The sequence below is a fragment of the Chroicocephalus ridibundus genome, chromosome 8 (assembly GCF_963924245.1).
Source record: "Chroicocephalus ridibundus chromosome 8, bChrRid1.1, whole genome shotgun sequence".
Lineage (NCBI taxonomy): Eukaryota > Metazoa > Chordata > Aves > Charadriiformes > Laridae > Chroicocephalus > Chroicocephalus ridibundus.
Window position 1 is genome coordinate 10,593,325 of NC_086291.1, and position 17,275 is coordinate 10,610,599.

The following is a 17,275-nucleotide window of genomic DNA, read 5'->3' on the forward strand; positions in this document are numbered from 1 at the left end:
GGGACAGAAAGGCTGAGATTCCCCAGATGGTGTTTATTAACCCAAACCTGCTCTTGTAGGATCAAAGGAGTCAGACAGGAGGGAGAGAGCGGCATCCACACAGGGCCATTTACCCCTTCCCGAGACCAACGGATAAACCGCTCCCTCTGATAAGACCCCTCTCGCTTTCCTAGATTAAACACCTCAGTCCCAAACAGGCAAATATTCAGCAGACTCTACAGCAAGTCGTTCTCATTTATTCCCCACATCTGCGGTAAAAAAGCAGACTTCCTTTGGGACGTTTTAAAAAGAAAAATAAATATAAAGCAGTTTTGCTTCCCCTGGAAACCTGAGGCATTTCCTGATAGCCAGCAGATAGAGTCTGTCGCCCCGTCTACATCCGACGTAATTTGCAGAAATACATAGGTCCAAAGTTGGCTGTGAGGTGAGGCAGAACAAGCTCCCCCAGCCGGCAATCCGAGAAGAAGGAAAACGTGTCCTGGAAGAGCGTCCTGAAGTGGCTCAAGTCCTCGACCTGGACACTGATGTTATACTGGGTCTCTGCGACTTCAACCGCTCTCTCGATGACGTGCTCGTTCTGCAGCAGGGAGAGGGAGCACGTAGAATACACCACCTCTCCTCCCGGCTTGGTAGCGAGGATCCCAGCCCTGCAGGCAAGATGAACACACACACACCATCATGGGAAGAAGGGGACTGGGTGGGACACCAGCACTCCCACCCACCGAAACTGGGAAGCCAGCACGTAACTCGTAGGAGGTGAGAGACCAATCTCCTTGAACTCCACAGGCTGAGCGGTCTCACCCTGTCACTGCAACCTGAGGAATGTGTTAGACCAGGGCAATAAGGGTCAAAAAGAGATGCTCCGATTGATAAAGGACTTCACGTGGGAGAGACACTACCGCAGAGCAGCTGGAAGGAGGAATCCTGCGCTTACCTCCAAGGGAATGGGACAAAAGTATGCACAAGGGAAGAAGCTCTCGCAGCTCAAGTGCTGCCACAGGACTCTAAGCTGTGTCCTTCTTGCCCCAGCTCGCAGTCAGCCCATCCAGCCTTCCCAGAGAAACAGGGTGATGAAGCACCACCATGTCCTCCCATGATGTGGACACTCAGGGATCTCCCAAGGATGGCTGCTGAGACCCGTGAGATCATCACGCTATATGATCATCACAACGCTACATCCACCCCGTTCCCTAGTGAACCCTCCCTACCTCCTATGGACAGGAAGAACATTTGATCTGATGGAGAACATCTGCACCTGCTTACACTTATTATGATTTGATGTGTTCAACTATTGTCATTCCAGAAAACTACGTGTGGTTTCCACATTTCCCAGTTGGGGGCACAGAAAGGTTTCAGCGCTGGCCATGGAGAGCTGCTACCGTAACCCAAAATAGCACCCAAACAGCCTTCAGCTCACTCACATCAGCAGCTGCAGCTGCAGCATGGGCAACATCTGACGCTCCTTGGTCCTTCTCCTGTGGAAGATGTTGTTGTCCTGCTCCATGACAGAGTGTCTGTCCGTCGTGCAGGGTACGTCCACGAGGACCTGCAGCAGCAGAGGTCTTGCATCAGCCCTGGGCCGGGGCCAAGCTCAGCAAGGTCTCCTACTGCAACCCACCCCTTGCCCAGCTCCTCCACCCTCCCACACACAGAATCACAGAATGGTTCAGGTTGGAAGGGACCTTAAAGACCATCCAGTTCCAACCCCTCTGCCACGGGCAGGGACACCTCCCACTAGACCAGGCTGCTCAAAGCCCCATCCAGCCTGGCCTTGAACACTTCCAGGGATGGGGCATCCACAACTTCCCTGGGCAACCTGTTCCAGTGCCTCACTACCTTCACAGTGAAGAATTTTTTCATGATATCCAATCTAAATCTACCCTCTTTCAATTTGAGGCCATTACCCTGTGTCCTATCACTCCACTCCCTGATAAAGAGTCCCTCCCCAGCTTTCCTGCAGGCCCCCTTTAGGTACAGGAAGGGGCTATAAGGTCTCCTCGGAGCCTTCTCTTCTCCAGGCTGAACAACCCCAACTCTCTCAGCCTGTCCTCACAGCAGAGGGGCTCCAGCCCTCTCATCATCTTCGTGGCCCTCCGCTGGACCCGCTCCAACAGGTCCACGTCCTTCTTGTGCTGAGGACTCCAGAGCTGCACGCAGTACTCCAGGTGGAATCTTACCAGAGCGGAGCAGAGGGGCAGAATCACCTCCCTGGACCTGCTGGCCACGCTGCTTTTGATGCAGCCCAGGATGCAGTTGGCTTTCTGGGCTGCAAGTGCGCGTTGTCAGCTCACGTTGAGCTTCTCGTCCACCAAGCTGGTACCTTGCCTGGGGGACGCTGCCCAAGTACAGGCGTGTGCCCACACCGAACTGCAACTCGTCTGGCAGCTTTTGCGTTTCAGGAATGTGTAAACAGGCACGGAAACGGCGGATAATATCACGCTCGCAGGCCCGTCCTCGTTTAACGTTTCTACTCCGCTCGTCCTCCCGGCAGGCGTTACTGCAGCACCCGTGGCCAGAGCTCCCGCAGTGACACCTCCCGGGGCCACAAACCCAGCTCCCGCCGCTGGACACGGCTCAGAAACAAGAATTATCTAATTGTCACATTTCAGCCCTTGCAGGTGATGGGTTAGAACAGGATTTTTAAGGGGTATTACACAGGTAAATAAAGGTATGACTCCAGATGCCCAGATCCTGCAGGAAGGGTACAGCAGGAAGAAATAATGCGCAGTATGTGGCTTTGTCTTCTCTCTTTGCATTTAAGATTATGGAAAATTATACAATTATACTGCAGGATAAGCTGCTGCCTTCCTCTGAAACAAGAGGGAAGTGAACTAGACGGGTTTAACTTCACCGGTTCCCCACTACCTACCTTATGGAAAGTGCCACCTTCCAGCTGCCCCCAGTCCCGTCCGTCGTAGGACGTGACACGCACAGTCTCCCTGATTTCTCTGGGAACGTAGCTATGGAGAATCTGGTACAGCCTCTTCGTCCGGGAGATGGAGACGTCGTTGGCTGCCAGATGTCCTGAGAGGACGAAACAACCGCACTGGGAATGTCACTCTGGCAAATCCACACTGGCTCCCCAGCTCTTACAACCAGAGATGATTAACGGTCAGCCATTAACGGGCACAGCACGCTCTCCCAGCCCCATTTTACGCACGGGGACAAGGAACACCCGCCTCCACTTACCACAAATCCCGGTCTGCAGCAGAGCCAGAGTCTTGCCACCCGGAGCCGCGCAGAGGTCGAGGACAAAGTCATCCGGCTGCACGTTGAGCGCCAGGACGGGCAGAAGAGACGCTGCATCCATGAGATAATAGTCGAGGAGACCCAGGGTGTCCGGCCTGGAAATCACCAGTTTGCGTAAAAAGAAAATAAAAATAGCAAAGGTGTGAGGGGAAAAAGAGAAGAGCAAGTTGGCGGCGAGGATGGGGACATGCGGAAGCGGCGGGGGCTGCCACACGTGCAGCCCCCGCGGGCGGCAGCGACAGCGGGCGGCCCCGTCCCAGGGGTGTCTCACCGTGCAGGGCGAAAGCGCGTGATGTCGCCCCGGGGGAAGGTGTAACACCTGATGTTGGAGCGGATGGAGGCACGAAGCGGCGGTGACGTCTCTGCCCGTGTCACCGTCTCTGCCCGCGCCGCCGTCCTCCCCTCGCCAGACCCCTCTGGGGACACGCCGTCCCCTCTCCCCGCTTCCTTTTTGGGGGCTGGGGAAACAAAATCGGTGGCGTTCAGCAGCTCCAGCTCTTGGGCGACGTGGCGGACGGCAGAGAAGTTGTTGAGAAGGGCACCGTACTTCTGCTCGCAGAGCAGGCCGGCGCGCACCGAGGGCCACTGGTCCCGCAGCTGCAGGCTGTAGGTCACGTCAAAGTGGTGCAGGGCCAGGCGCGTGGGCGGGATGCGGGGGGCCGTGGCAGCCTTTTTTGGGGGGAAAAAACCAAAACATTCGGAGATGTTAAAAGATAAAATACCTCAACATCCCAGTGCCCCTGCTCCCCAGCCTCAAGGTTTTTCCAGGAGAATCCAGCACTGGGTTCTGCGCTGCCAAAAGCCCCCGGGGTGTTCCTGCAGCCTCAGAAAGTGACTGTGCCCCCGACACCCGTGGGACGGGGTACTCCCTGGGGGGAATTCGGGACTGGGAATGGCTGAATGGGGCTGGGGGCACAGGGTGGGCACAGGAGGAGGAGGGGAATGGCTGTGTGTGGAGTGGTGTAAGTGGGGTGCAATGGGTGAGGGGGTGCTATAGGATGCAATGTAATGGGGGTGCAATGGGTGAGGGGGGGGGTGCAACGGGAGCTGCAAGGGGGCGAAATGAGGAGATTAGAGGGGTGCAACGGCAAGGTGAACTGGGGTAAAACGGGGAGGCAGAGAGGGTGCAAAGAGGGGTGGAATGGGAACAAGAGGAGGCGTAAGGAAGGTGGGAGACAGGGGAGAGGGGAGATAGGAAGCGGGGTGCAGTGCAGCGTCAGGGGGGAAAGAGGCGACAGAGGGAGGTGGAACGATTGAAAGAAGATAAGAGGGGGTGCAATGGGGGACAAAGGGGGTGCAACGGGGTGCAGAAGGGCTAGCAAGGGGAAGGGACTGGGTGCAATGGGGGGAAAGGGGGTGCAGTGGGGTGCAGAAGGACTAGCGGGGAGAAAGGAGGGGGTGCAAGGTGGGGACAGGGGGTGCAATGGGGCGCAGAAGTGCTAGTGGGAAGAAAAGAGGAGGTGCAACGGAGGGAAAGGGGGTGCAATGGGGTGCAGAAGGGCTAGCGGGGGGAAGGGACAGGGTGCAATGGGGTGAAAGGGGGTGCAATGGGGTGCAGAAGTGCTAGTGGGAAGAAAAGAGGAGGTGCAACGGAGGGAAAGGGGGTGCAATGGGGTGCAGAAGGGCTAGCGGGGAGAAAGGAGGGGGTGCAGGGGGAGAAAGGGGGTGCAACGGGGTGCAGAAGGGCTAGCAAGGGGAAGGGACTGGGTGCAATGGGGGGAAAGGGGGTGCAGTGGGGTGCAGAAGGGCTAGCGGGGAGAAAGGAGGGGGTGCAAGGTGGGGACAGGGGGTGCAATGGGGCGCAGAAGTGCTAGTGGGAAGAAAAGAGGAGGTGCAACGGAGGGAAAGGGGGTGCAATGGGGTGCAGAAGGGCTAGCGGGGGGAAGGGACGGGGTGCAATGGGGTGAAAGGGGGTGCAATGGGGTGCAGAAGGGCTAGTGGGAAGAAAAGAGGGGGTGCAATGGTGGGAAAGGGGGTGCAATGGGGTGCAGAAGGGCTAGCGGGAAGAAAAGAGGAGATGCAACGGAGGGAAAGGGGGGGCAATGAGGTGCAGAAGGGCTAGCGGGAAGAAAAGAGGAGATGCAATGGGGGGAAAGGGGGAGCAATGGGGTGCAGAAGGGCTAGTGGGAAGAAAAGAGGAGGTGCAACGGAGGGAAAGGGGGTGCAATGGGGTGCAGAAGGGCTAGTGGGAAGAAAAGAGGAGGTGCAATGGGGGGAAAGGGGCAGCAATGGGGTGCAGAAGGGCTAGCGGGGGGACAGGATGGGGTGCAATGGGGGGAAAGAGGGTGCGGGAGGGGCGGGCAGGGCAGCCCCCGCGGCGGGGACCCGCTCACCCACTTCTCCTTGTACCGGTACCGCCGCGGTGCCGGTCCCAGCCCCGGCGGCGGCCGCCCCCGCCGCAGCAGCAGCAGCATTCCCCCCGCCGCCGCCGCCATCGCTCCCGCCATCCTCCCCGCTCCGCCGCCTTCCGGGGCGGCACCGGCACCGCCCCCGAGGGGGACAACCCCCGCCCGGGCTCCCTCCGGCGTGAGGAACCGGGCGCGGGCATCGGCTGCCGAAAGGGACCCGGCGACAAAACGGGCCCTGCGGCGGGAGAAGGGCTCGCAGCCCGGCCGCCATCCCTCCCGGAGCCTTCTCTGCAGACACCGTGCTGCAAAAAAAAAAAAACAAACCACCCCCAAACCTCCTAATATTAACGTGCTGCACTTCCCCTAGTAAAGCTCCGTTTCCATCCACTAGGGATAAAGCTCACAATCCATCAGCAAAAGGATGACAGACTGCTACGTTGATAAAGAACATCCGAATTTAAAAGGACGTTTTTCTTCACCTTGAGGAATAGCTGAGAAAGCACTTGCTGCCCCATGAAACATCAGTTTTCCTGCTACTAAACACCCTACTCAGAAGGAAAACCGGTAGAGGATGGACTTGACCCTTTCACAGGTCAGCAGAAGGGACTGGTGACTCGCACAGAAAGGTTTCGGTTCCTCCCCCCGGGTGACCCTTCACGCTCTGCTCAGGGTTTGAGGAGGTGGAACCACCACACTGCCCATCTGCAGCCATGTGGTCGGTGGCTCTGGGCAAGAACCCGAAGCCAACCGCAGCCAGGAGCCTCTTCCAGCTGCTGGCAGCAGTAAGTGACAGCATGGGACAGCTGACAGTTTTCCCCCAAAGCGGGGAAGCTTCTCTCTCCTAGAAAAGGGTCGCTCCCTTTAATTTAACTTAGAACTTCCTGTGTGAACAATATCGGTCTTGTGGGGCTTGGAAATAATCTTCGTGGCTTCAACAGATGAATTCCTCCCTGTGGGATCACGCTCCAGTCGCACAAAAAGGACATTCCCACAAGGGAGGAAAAGTCTCCCCCCCACAAGCTAGGCTCCGACCTCTGCTAATTTCATCTTAACCCAGAAGCACAAGAACTAGGAAATAAACGGCAGGTATTTCCATGGGAACTTTGAATGTTTAATATGGAAAACTACAGAACATCAATATATTTTCGCACCGCTGCGCATCTTCCACGAGAAGAGACGCAGTGACATGCTGACGCTCGGTCGCTGCCAGGAAGCCGTTTCGTTTGTACTTGTCATGGAGAATGAACGGGCGGGAAGCAGGACTGTGGATCCAGGAACCGCCGCCACTGGCTGTGGAAGCAGATGGACAATCGCGCCCGCCTTCACTTCAGGTTCTTAAAGAGTTTGTGAGCAACCTGAAAAGAGACAAAGCACTCGGTAACACACAGTTTCGGGCTGGAGATCAGCAGGGTGTTACCACCCATCTCGTGGTTCTCTGGGCCACCAACACACACAGCCCCACAGCCCTCCGCTCTTCCCATTGTTTTGCAACAAGTCATTCCGGAAAACTGACAAGCTGAGATTTCTTACAAAGCTTCACCTCAGGTTAAAAAGGTTTAACTTTAAAATGGCAAATAAAACACTGAAATAACAGTGTCATTTGCAGAGGAGAAACACTGTGCTTGATTTATTTCATTGTTTAATAACCTACCGAATGCCAGCAGGAACTGTTGTAATGGAATCAAACATTTAATAAGAAAAAGCACCAAGGCTCACAATTCTTCAGAGCTCACTGTGACTGAACAGCTACCAGGTCTCACACGTGAACTGTCTGCCCTCTCAGAAGCGCGGCTAAAGGCAGCTCTGCTCCCAGCACCAGCAGGGACGTTGCATCCCCGGGTGCCGCACTTACGCAGTGGTCCCTGGCGTGCAGGAAGTCAAAAAGCTCCTCTGTGCACTGCTCTTCTGTCTGGGACCTGGAGGAGACCCGGGCGTCGCACAGCTCCAGCCGCTCCCGCGCCTTCACGCATTTCTCCGTCTGCTCGCAGTGCTCACGGATGGTGGTTAAGGGATCCTGCAGGGAGGGGGCTGCCGTGAGGAGAGACCCCGAAACGCCGCCTTCCCCCACGGCCCTCACTTCATCAGGCAGCCATATATCCCATGCGGCTTCCCCTCGGAGCAACGAGTCGCTGCAGAAGCTACGGGCCTCCCCCGCCGCCGCCGGGCAAGGGAGGCCCGGGCCCCCCCAGTCCCGCTCCGCCTCTTACCACCAGCTCTTCCTCCTCCTCCTCCTGGGGAAAAGAAAAGAAAGCACAGCCGTTACCGACCGACCGACCGACCGGCCGGCCGTCAAGCCGCCCTCCCGCGGGGCTCCGTCCCGCCACGGCTCACCTCGGGCTCCCCGGCGTGCACGACGCTGTCCCGCAGCCCCATGGCTCCGCTCCCGCCCCACAGAAGGACTCGCCAGGGTCACCCGCCGGAAGTGGCTCTGCCCGCCCCGGAAGCGGAAGCGCGCCCGCAGCAGCGCTGGGACTGCCCCCTTCCCCCCCGCCCGAGGACGGTGTTTCAGGCCTGGGCGTTTCTCTTCCAAACACGGCAGCCGGCACCGGCGATCGCCTCAGGATGGCAACCGCGCCGTTCCCGGCCTTCTCTTTGCTTTTCTTCCGGGGGATCGCAACCTTGCAGCCGGCTCGGCCTGGCTGCCGCTGCCGGCCCTGTTCGACGCGACCTCCCCAACATGGCCGCCCGCTCCCTCCTCTTCCTCCCAAGATGGCGGCGGCGGCGCGCGGGCGGGGGGGTTGTCCCTCCCCAAGATGGCGGCGGCGCTGAGCGGGGCGATGGCGGCGGAGGGTCCGGGCAGCCTGTTGGCGCTGAGCGCGGCGGCGGTGAGCCGCAGCATGGGGGCCCTGGAGCGGGACGTCTGGGGTAAGGCGGGGGCGGCGCGGGGGTGGCGGGGCGGCGGGGCCCGGGGCCTGCCGGCACCCTGCCGCCCTCTCCCTCTGGCTCTCCGCAGCGCTGCCCGGGCACCTCCTGCGGGGGCTCCTGCCGCTTCTCACCGTCTTTCGACTCGAGCGGGCCGAGGGAGCCGCGCGGAGAGCAGGTGACACGGGCGGGGACGGCGACAAACCCTTGGAGGGGGGAGAGAGGAGCCCCCCGGAACTGACGAGGGTGGACAAATGCCCTCCCCACACACACACACACACTGGGAGGGGGATGCCCCCGACATGCAGAGGTGACCCCACACCGGGGGGACCCCTAGCTGGAGGGACACACCCCGCTTCTAAGGGGATGACACCCCTGGCGTGCAGTCCCTGCTGTCAGAGGTGGCCTGGCCACCTCCCCACGTCCAAAATCACAAGCCCCCACCCCAGGGAGGGTTCACACAGCGGTGTGGGCCCTGCGGTAACTCTGCTCCTTTTGAGGACCAACAAAACTGCCAGTTTTTAATCTCCCTTCCCTTTAAGGCAGTGGGCTCCACCTCACCACAAGTCACCATCCTTTTGCCACAGGGGTCTGGGTCTGGCCCCCCGCCCCGAGCTGCCCCTTGGGGCCCCAGGATGGGGAGATGGGGTGAAAGCGCCTGCTTGATTATTTTTCTTTCCCAGGCCTCTCGACGCAGCCCATCTGGCGCAAGCTGTGGGACGATGTGATGAAAACCAGGCCGCCCAACTCGGAGGTGAGGAAATGCTGCCGGTGGGAGAAGGGTCACAATGCAGGTTTCTTCCGCAAGGTTTCATTTTGAAGCCTGAAGGTGCTGCTGGCCACCTCCCAGTGATTGCTGGCACTTGGTTATAAGTGTACATAGAACTTTGGACCAAGGCATGACCCTGGAATTACAATAATTTTGGGAAACGGGGCTCATAAAAGGAAGTGTATTGTACAGTCACACCCGTCATCTCACAACGGTGAGTTGGTGAAAGAATAAATCCTGTCTTTAAAGATGCAACTCTTAGGGAAACAGAGGATAAAAACAGTATCTGATATCAAGCTTACACCTACACTGGCAAAAAAATGTGCTGATGTCTTAGAAAGCACTAGAAAAATACTTGTAGAAGACAGTGAGTTTGCAAGAATGGTTTTATGTAGGAAAACTGAAGGAGCTCCATTGATTCATCATCGCGAAAGACTAGTTAACAGCCAACTTAATCACAGACTATAAATAGACGCTTGGGAAAACAACTCCTCATTATGTGGTTTTTAATAGGCAAAAACATAGCTGAGCTTCAGCTTCAGACCACTGAATATGTTTTAATTAGGCCAAAAGCAGGATGAAGAGGTAGCAATGAGAGTAACTTGGTTTTTCAACAAGTACAATGAGAAAGATGTTGAGAACTAGGAAGGTAGTCTCAGCAGCGCTAGCAGTAGGTTTTTTTGGACACCGTGTTTACTAGCTTAGCAGGTAGCAATAATTCAACTTTAAAAGAAAAAGAAAAATCATGGCTGGCTTTTTGTTAACATGGTCGTGTTAAATAGGTTTTACCTTTGTTGACTCTAAGGTAATTTAATTGCAGAATATAACCTGTTGGAGGAAGAAGTTCCTTGAAACGTTCTTCTCAAACGTTCTTCATGGTGTCTTGGATGTTTCCTCTGACTGGCGTCTCAACGACCATCACTTTTCACCACTGCTGCACAGCTCCCCGCACGTTTCCCAGCTTACCCTCTGCAACATGCTGCAGGGCGCGGTGGAGCTCACTGCTGAGCACAACCAGAAAGTGCTTGAAAACTTGGCTGTCTCCCTGCGGATCCTGAAGTTCCAGCACCTCCTCTCCTCCGACCAGTCCATCAGGCGTTCGCTGGTTTTACTTCTTCATCGGCTGATTCACCATGGCTCTGTCAGCCAAGTGTCCATGTATTCCTGGCCTGTTCCCGACACGGTTCTTCTCGTTCTCATTTTGAGCATGAGTGCTGGGTTCTGGCGCTCGGGAAATGCCCTCACCTATCAGAGCAGCCCATGTGGCCTTTGCAGAGAGAAGGACAAAGCCCAAAGCCAGGAGTCAGCACAAGAGCGAGTAGAGAGGGGCCATTGCGATGGAAGGGAGTGGAGCGATGGTGAGAACCAGAAGGGATCTCCTAGAGCTCCGGAGGAGCCTGATGCGGAGGTCAACAGATGCAGGGCTGATGTTTGCCTGAACTCTGTCCTCTCCGGACCAAGAAGTCCTCTGCAAAACCAAGCGTGTGAGGAAGCAAGCAGCAAGGTGCCCTGTGACACCAGCATTCAGGGAGGGTCTTCTTGTTGCATTTCAGACCAGCTGTCTTGTCACTCCGTTCTTCGAAAGACACGCAGACGGCTGAAATCTGCAGTGGGGAAGAAACGTCGCTGCCTCAGACGAAGCAGGGGACCATATGCTGACCCAGAAGACCTGTATGATTTTGTTTTTACTGTTGCTAGAGAGGATAATTCAGGATTACTCGACAAAAACAGCACCACAGAGGGAGAAAATGCTGAGAACTGGACTAGTTCCTCCCCAGGATCTCCATGCACTGGCCATGCTGTCTGTAAGAAAAGAGGAGGATCTGCTGGGATCTTTTCTCTGAAAGCTGCTCATCGCTTCCGAAGTGTGTCCACGCTGGAATTGTTCTCCATTCCTTTGACTGGGGAGACATGTCGGACTCTGAGTAACCTACTGAGCTCCTGGGTGTCTTTAGAGAACTTGGTTCTGTCTTACAACGGTTAGTGGTATGAACAGGTTGCTTCCTTCCAGCTCTGGTCTAATGGTCTGACTTATTACTCAGGTTTACCCTGATTTTATTTTTACTGGAATGGTCATTGTAAGAGTATTGGTACCTGGTTTTGAGAATGGCATTGGTAGAGATGGTTAATGAGTGTGAGGACTTGTTTGAGGGAGAGAATGGGGCCCTCCTGCCCCAGAACAGCCCCCGGCCTCGTGCTTAAACTCCATCCAGAGAGGGTGAAGGAAAGAGCCAGATCTCCATCTCCTGTGTACACTGTCAGTGCTCTAGCTTAAGAACGTGTGGATAAAGCAGTCTGTGAGTTTAGCCTTTGAATTTTGGTTGCTTGGCTGCTGGTGCAGCTCCAGCTGCCTGTGCCTTGGTGTCTGTACAGGCACATCTAACACCTTTCTGTACAAATGCTGTTCCAGGTCTGGATGCTAATATCTTCTGCATCCTCTCCGGGCTCCGAGCCCTCTCCCGCCACTCGGACTGCCACCTCCGTGTGGTGCGCGTCAGCGATGTCTTCTCTCACATGCCCTGCATGGAGCTTGTTCGCTGCATCCTGAGCGCCTTTCCCCGTCTCCACACGCTCTCAGTCAGCTTCGACCTCAAAAACCAGCTGGAGGTGAACAGGCCAGAGGGGAATCCAAGCTGCAGTCAGGCAGAAATCCCAGGTAGGAATCATCATTCTGAGTGATGACCAGGACACAGCAGGCAGATAGAGCCGTAAAAGCTTGGCAAGCAGATTTGAACTCTGCACTGTTACAGTGGTATGTAATTAAGCAATTACAGCCTCACCTTTCTGATTTAGATGGTTTTGCAGTTTGTCATTTCTAGTTTGTGATGTGCTCTGTGGAGCCTGAGTCTTGGACAAAGCATTTTATTGCTGTATGCCAACCTGCTGCAACATCAGCTTTGTACAGGGCCAGTCGTAACCTGCAGGGACTGTCCACGCAGCCCACAGGAGCGTATCCCACTGGATCTGTAAATCGGTTGTGAGCTTCTGCTTTGTCCATCCTATTGACTGTGAGGCTCTAAGCCTTAGCTGGACCCTTAAGCAGAAAGAAAGCATCTCTTGATCATCGCAATACCACAGGTGATGGCAAAGCACTGCCCAAGCCTCTGGATTACAGTCTGGGAGCTATAACAGCATGTTCTCAGCCCACAGGTCTCATTGCCCTTGAATGACCAGAAAAGCAGTAAGCAAAGCTTGAGCGAGTACAGAGTGGGGTCAGTGAAGAGCTGTGCTCTGGGAAGACGCTGACTGGTTTGTGCGTAAAGGGTGTGACCTTTTCTTAAGCGTTGTTTCATTGCCAGAACATAATAGAAATTGGTGGCGCTGTGGTCTGGCAGGAGTCCTGAAATGAGCCTTAAGTGATTTACATTACCATAGGTTTGAGTTGCCATAGTGCTCTGTGAGGCAGGGTGTGTCGCATAGGCACTTTCTGCCAACCTAAACGATAGTCACGTCAGGCACATGGGCTTCTTGCTCGTTCTAGGACCTAGCTCCAGACCAAGCTCTTTCATTGTTGTTTGTTTTTCTTCCCTTAGAGAGCTGCCTGGAGCAGCTGGAGATTCGATTCCCCAGGGAACCTCTGCACACCGCATTTCTGGTGCCAGTGCTCAAGGCGTCAAAGTCCCTCCAGCAGTTGTCCCTTGACAGCGCCACACTGCCCTGTTCTCAGGAGTTTGGCCTCCTTTTGGAGGCGCTCAAAGGTACTCTGCTAACCTGTAGGTAGCATCCCTGTGAGACACAGAGTAGCTTCCTTGCTGTGATCTTCCATCCTTTAGCATGAAGCCAGCTCAGGTGGGTCCATTTCTTCAGTGTGGACATCCTGAAATCTCCCAAGAAAAGGAAATGGGTGTCAGCCATCCCACTTTCTGTGCTGAGCATGTGAATGATGCTGCACAGCAGGTTGGTTCCTTTTTAATTACCCACAATCCAGCACAAATTATCCACGGTCCAACTCAGTTTCTGGGCATTAACTGGTAGTTGGGTCACGCTCTTTTCATCCCAAGGCTGAACAGTATTTTACCTGAGAACTTGTTTTGCTTTTAGAGTGTAATCCAAATTTGAAGAAACTGAGCTTTCATGATATGAACCTGGCTGAGCACCAGAAAGAAGTTCTGCTTTTGCTTCAGGATCCCGTCCTGCAAGGTACAGCAAACTCCTGGGTGCTGTTGCTTGGAAAAGTGTGGCAGGTGGCTGCTTTTGGCTGGCTGACATTTAAGAGGGGATCTTCCAGTGTGTAAGGTTTAGCCAAATATCACTGTCCCTGCAGCAGGTCTGTAGCTGTTGGCAGAATGGGAACACGTCTGGTTCTTTGTGCCAGCAGGGCAGAGAGAGGAGCAGCTGCAAAGCTGGCGTATGCTGCAGAATCTGTAGTCTTGGCTATAAAACCAAGATTTTTAACCTGCAGAGCACATCAGCCTTTAAGTGGGTCAGCTGGCAAAGCCCTTCCCTGGGTGTGATCTCTGCTCTCTTCCTGTGACAGAGCCGTTCTGCTGTTGCATGCCATCCACTGCTGGGGAAGCTTTGTTCTTGCATACGGATTAGGGGCTGGAGCTGTCTGCAGCATGCAACAACGGAATAATGAAGCACACAGGGAGTACTAACATGTACTGTCAATCCATTTCTTCCATAGAAATCACATTTTCTTTCTGCCGTCTGTTTGAAAGCTCTACTACTGAGTTTTTGTCAGAAATAATCAATACAGTGAAAAGAAATTCATCTCTGAAGAGCCTCAAACTGCCTGGGAATCGCCTTGGTACGTACTGTGGTTGTTGCTATGGGGCCTTGACCTTAGACCAGCCCTCTTGGAGATAACTTCAGGGCTGGAGTTAGGACCATTGCTAGCTGCTGACCTCCATGCTGAACTTAACACATGGACGAACAGAGTGGATTTAGCTCACAAAATAAGGAGCACTGAGTTCATTTGTTAAAGGTAGAGTTTCAGTTGTGTTCAGCAATGTACCAAGAGGCCAGGTGCTGCGCAGGCATTACGGTTGCTTTTCTCTGCAGCAAAAGCAGGTATCAGCAGGCCTCCAGATTTGACCGAACGCTGATCTGCTTCAGACCCTTTAACAGGAACAGATCCAGCAGCAGATGCACAGCGTCTCATCCAGAGGCACAGGTTTTGCCCAAGTTTGGGCATTTTGTGCCTTAAAAGCAGTTGGCAGCCACTGGAGGGATGGGAACAAGTAAAGGAAGGGTTTGTGTCAAAGTGGAACAGAATTTACAGAAATAAGAGGCTTTTTGGATCATAGGCCAAGTAGAAACGTTTGAGAAATGAATTTCAGGTAAATCCAGAATATTGTTTTCCGGTTTTAATTAAATGGGAAGGCTTGGGATCACCTGGAATAGACTTAATTTCTAAGGTTTGTGTTTAACCCTGTGCTTTTAGCCATTTTTAGAACAAAGCTGCATACTGACTGCTCAAACAAAACCAGGATTTTTCTAGTGAAACAAACTGCCCAATCAGCAAGTGTTTCCATTGCCTTGAACTCTGTGCTCCAGGGCGTGAACTTGCTCTGCACCACTGAGGGGGACAAACTGAGTGTGCAAAGATGAGCCCTTTTGCTGCATGCACGTGCTTACAGCGTCCTTTCTGCTCTATTATCCCAGTCCTGTGGCCATTTAAATGTTTAAGACAGTTCCCAGTTTGCATCTAACACCTGCATTTCTCCCCTCTTAGGGAATCACAGGCTGGTCGCCCTTGCAGACATTTTCTCTGAAGATTCCTCCTCTTCTCTTTGCCAGCTGGATGTCAGGTATTCTGCTGCTCTAAACACGCTGAGTTTCTTGTTTTGGGAGGGCCAGAGCTGAACTGGGCTCGGACAGCAGGAGAAGCCTGAGCATGGTTTTGTTCCTTCCTCAAGGGAACCTGTGCCCAAGAAAAGCTTAGAGGATGCTGCAATGGGCACATACAACCTCAGGGACCTCCAGCAGCTCTGAGGGATCTCACTGTCCCTTTTATAAATGGGTCAAGCTCTGTCTTAAAAGTAGCTTTGGTTTGCTGCTCCCTTGGGAGGCTGCTGCAAGTCCTTCCTGCGCTGTAGGTTAGAACTCACATCCCTACATGCTGATTCTTAGGCATCAGCATGAATAGCTCTCTTCCCACTGCCCTGCAACAGGGAGAGAATGCTCTTATTGCACCTGCCAGATCCTGTGAATGTCTCCGCATTCTTTGCATCATCTTTGGTCTTCAACCTGAACTGCTGCTCTCTTCTTGAGCCTGAATGGCACTAACCTTCACATTATGGAGGGTGATATTTCTGCAGTACTGTCTGTTTTGCTTGATTTCTGCCCTCCCCTGCTTCTTTATATCCTAATGGCTCAGGTTGCTGAGAGTGCACAGGCTTGACAATTTATTTAACTATGGCCACTCCTGCAGCAGCCTTGAGTCCTGAATCTGTATCTGTATCTGCACCTGACTGTTACTGTGCCTCTCACAAGATTAAGTCCAGCATGCAACTTCATATTTATTTACACATCTATGCAGGGGAAATGACCTTTTAACCTCCTAGCAACCCTAGGGCCTGACACGTGCTCCCCAGCTTTTCTCAGAAGGAAATGGTCAATGGTCACTTACTGCTGGGGGCTGCACTGGACCAGGCCCCTTGGTCCCGGCAGTTGACAGCTGCTGTGAGACCAAAGTGCTCCTGGCACTGCTCAACAAGCAGCTTGGGTACAGCAGCATTTTAAGGCCACATCTGGGTATACTGAGGTCACTAGTAAGGAGGCCAGAAGAGTGAGTTTAACTTGTCAGTTTTAAAAAGCTTCCAGCTCTTCATACTACTGTGCTTCGGTTTTGTTTTTCATCAAAACTAACAGACTACTCCCACTTTGTACTGCTGAAGGAAGTTGTACTTTGCATTGAAACATCCTCAACTACTTGCCTAGACAGCTACTGAAGGAATAGTAATTTAAACTGCTTAAATTATAGCCTAGGCTCTTAATGACTTTTTTTTTTTCTCCTCCTTTCCCTGAAAAGCTCAAATTGCATCAAACCTGACGGGCTCCTGGAGTTCACAAAGAAGCTGGAAGGGCACATCCAGCAGAGAGGGGGACAGATTCAATTCACGCATCTCCGCCTCTTCCAAAATTGGCTGGACCAGGATGCTGAAACAGCTCAAGAAGCGCTTCGGCGTCTCAAAGCTGTGTGCAGTGTGGTCAATGACTCGTGGGACTCCTCCCAGGCCTTTGCTGACTACATCAGCGTCATGTGATGGATGCAGGAGCAGGAGAAAACCGATCAGCTTGAACTAAGCAGTTCAGTCCCTGGCCAATAAAATTTATTTCACAGCACAGGTGAGGTTTTCTTCCCCTGGTTCAAGCAGGGTACAGTTGTTCTTGTCACATGTGTATTCATTTGAAGAAGGGGTACCACAGTGAGGTGACACACAAGACCGTGCGGGTCAACAGTTGTATTTCCAGTTGATCTAACTCTGCCATCTTCTCAGTTTGAATATTTTAAGTGGGACAGATATCAAATGAACTTCTGTGACTTCCTGCAGCTCTCCAGACAAGCAGTTATTTATTTCACTAGGTGTTGTTACAAATTTCATGTTGTTTCAGCCAATATCTCATCAATAACTCTCCATCGATGCGGCCCAAAAGCCATCTGGTTGTGGTCCTTGGCAGCCAGCTCTAGGTGACATTGATTTTTTTGAGCAGGGGTGTTGGACAATATGACCTTGAGGTCCCTTCCAACTTCAGCCATTCTGTGAAATAACAACTCCTCCCTCCATTTAAAGGGAGTAGAAAACAAGCTAAAAAAGCCCCCAGCCTTGACCATTTATATTTGGAAAATTTTACTTTATACCAAAAAAAATAATATTTATGTACCAAGTAGCCTGCTGCTTATTTACAATCATTTATCAAGGGGTTTGGGACAAGAATTCTTCTCACCTCTTTCCAACGTGTGTAGTCATTTTACAGAGGTTTTGAAGTTTGTTCTTTTGTAACACTTTTATAATAAAAATATAATTAAGACCCATAATGTACTGAAGTGTGAATTTTATTACTGGCTTGTAATATGATCTAATTAAAACACTGCTAGATC

General features: G+C 53.2%; 3 protein-coding genes across 4 annotated transcripts; 1 reads left to right on the plus strand and 2 right to left on the minus strand.

Annotated features, from left to right (window-relative positions):
* Positions 1 to 13: 13 nt before the first annotated feature.
* NSUN4 (NOP2/Sun RNA methyltransferase 4) lies at positions 14 to 5,707 on the minus strand. The gene is made up of 6 exons (XM_063343797.1): positions 5,583 to 5,707; positions 3,521 to 3,918; positions 3,190 to 3,344; positions 2,870 to 3,024; positions 1,422 to 1,546; positions 14 to 647 (listed from the first exon to the last, which is right to left on the minus strand). Exons 1-6 carry the CDS (start codon positions 5,694 to 5,696, stop codon positions 374 to 376), a joined length of 1,221 nt encoding a protein of 406 aa, XP_063199867.1. The 5' UTR covers positions 5,697 to 5,707; the 3' UTR covers positions 14 to 373.
* Positions 5,708 to 6,686: 979 nt separating this feature from the next.
* On the minus strand, positions 6,687 to 8,037 carry LOC134519343 (cytochrome b-c1 complex subunit 6, mitochondrial). Its single transcript, XM_063343370.1, has 4 exons — positions 7,929 to 8,037; positions 7,805 to 7,828; positions 7,450 to 7,611; positions 6,687 to 6,952 (listed from the first exon to the last, which is right to left on the minus strand). The coding sequence occupies exons 1-4, from the start codon at positions 7,968 to 7,970 to the stop codon at positions 6,920 to 6,922; spliced, it is 261 nt and encodes an 86-aa protein (XP_063199440.1). The 5' UTR covers positions 7,971 to 8,037; the 3' UTR covers positions 6,687 to 6,919.
* A 4-nt stretch (positions 8,038 to 8,041) lies between these two features.
* Positions 8,042 to 17,162, plus strand: LRRC41 (leucine rich repeat containing 41). Of its 2 annotated transcripts, XM_063343366.1 has the most exons (10): positions 8,042 to 8,462; positions 8,551 to 8,637; positions 9,143 to 9,213; positions 10,049 to 11,207; positions 11,639 to 11,884; positions 12,762 to 12,926; positions 13,270 to 13,368; positions 13,856 to 13,978; positions 14,906 to 14,981; positions 16,205 to 17,157. In XM_063343366.1, the coding sequence occupies exons 1-10, from the start codon at positions 8,351 to 8,353 to the stop codon at positions 16,437 to 16,439; spliced, it is 2,373 nt and encodes a 790-aa protein (XP_063199436.1). In that variant the 5' UTR covers positions 8,042 to 8,350; the 3' UTR covers positions 16,440 to 17,157. The 2 variants fall into 2 exon arrangements, with proteins under 2 accessions (XP_063199436.1, XP_063199438.1); XM_063343368.1 differs by lacking the exon at positions 12,762 to 12,926 and having other exon boundaries at positions 16,205 to 17,162.
* Positions 17,163 to 17,275: the final 113 nt, after the last annotated feature.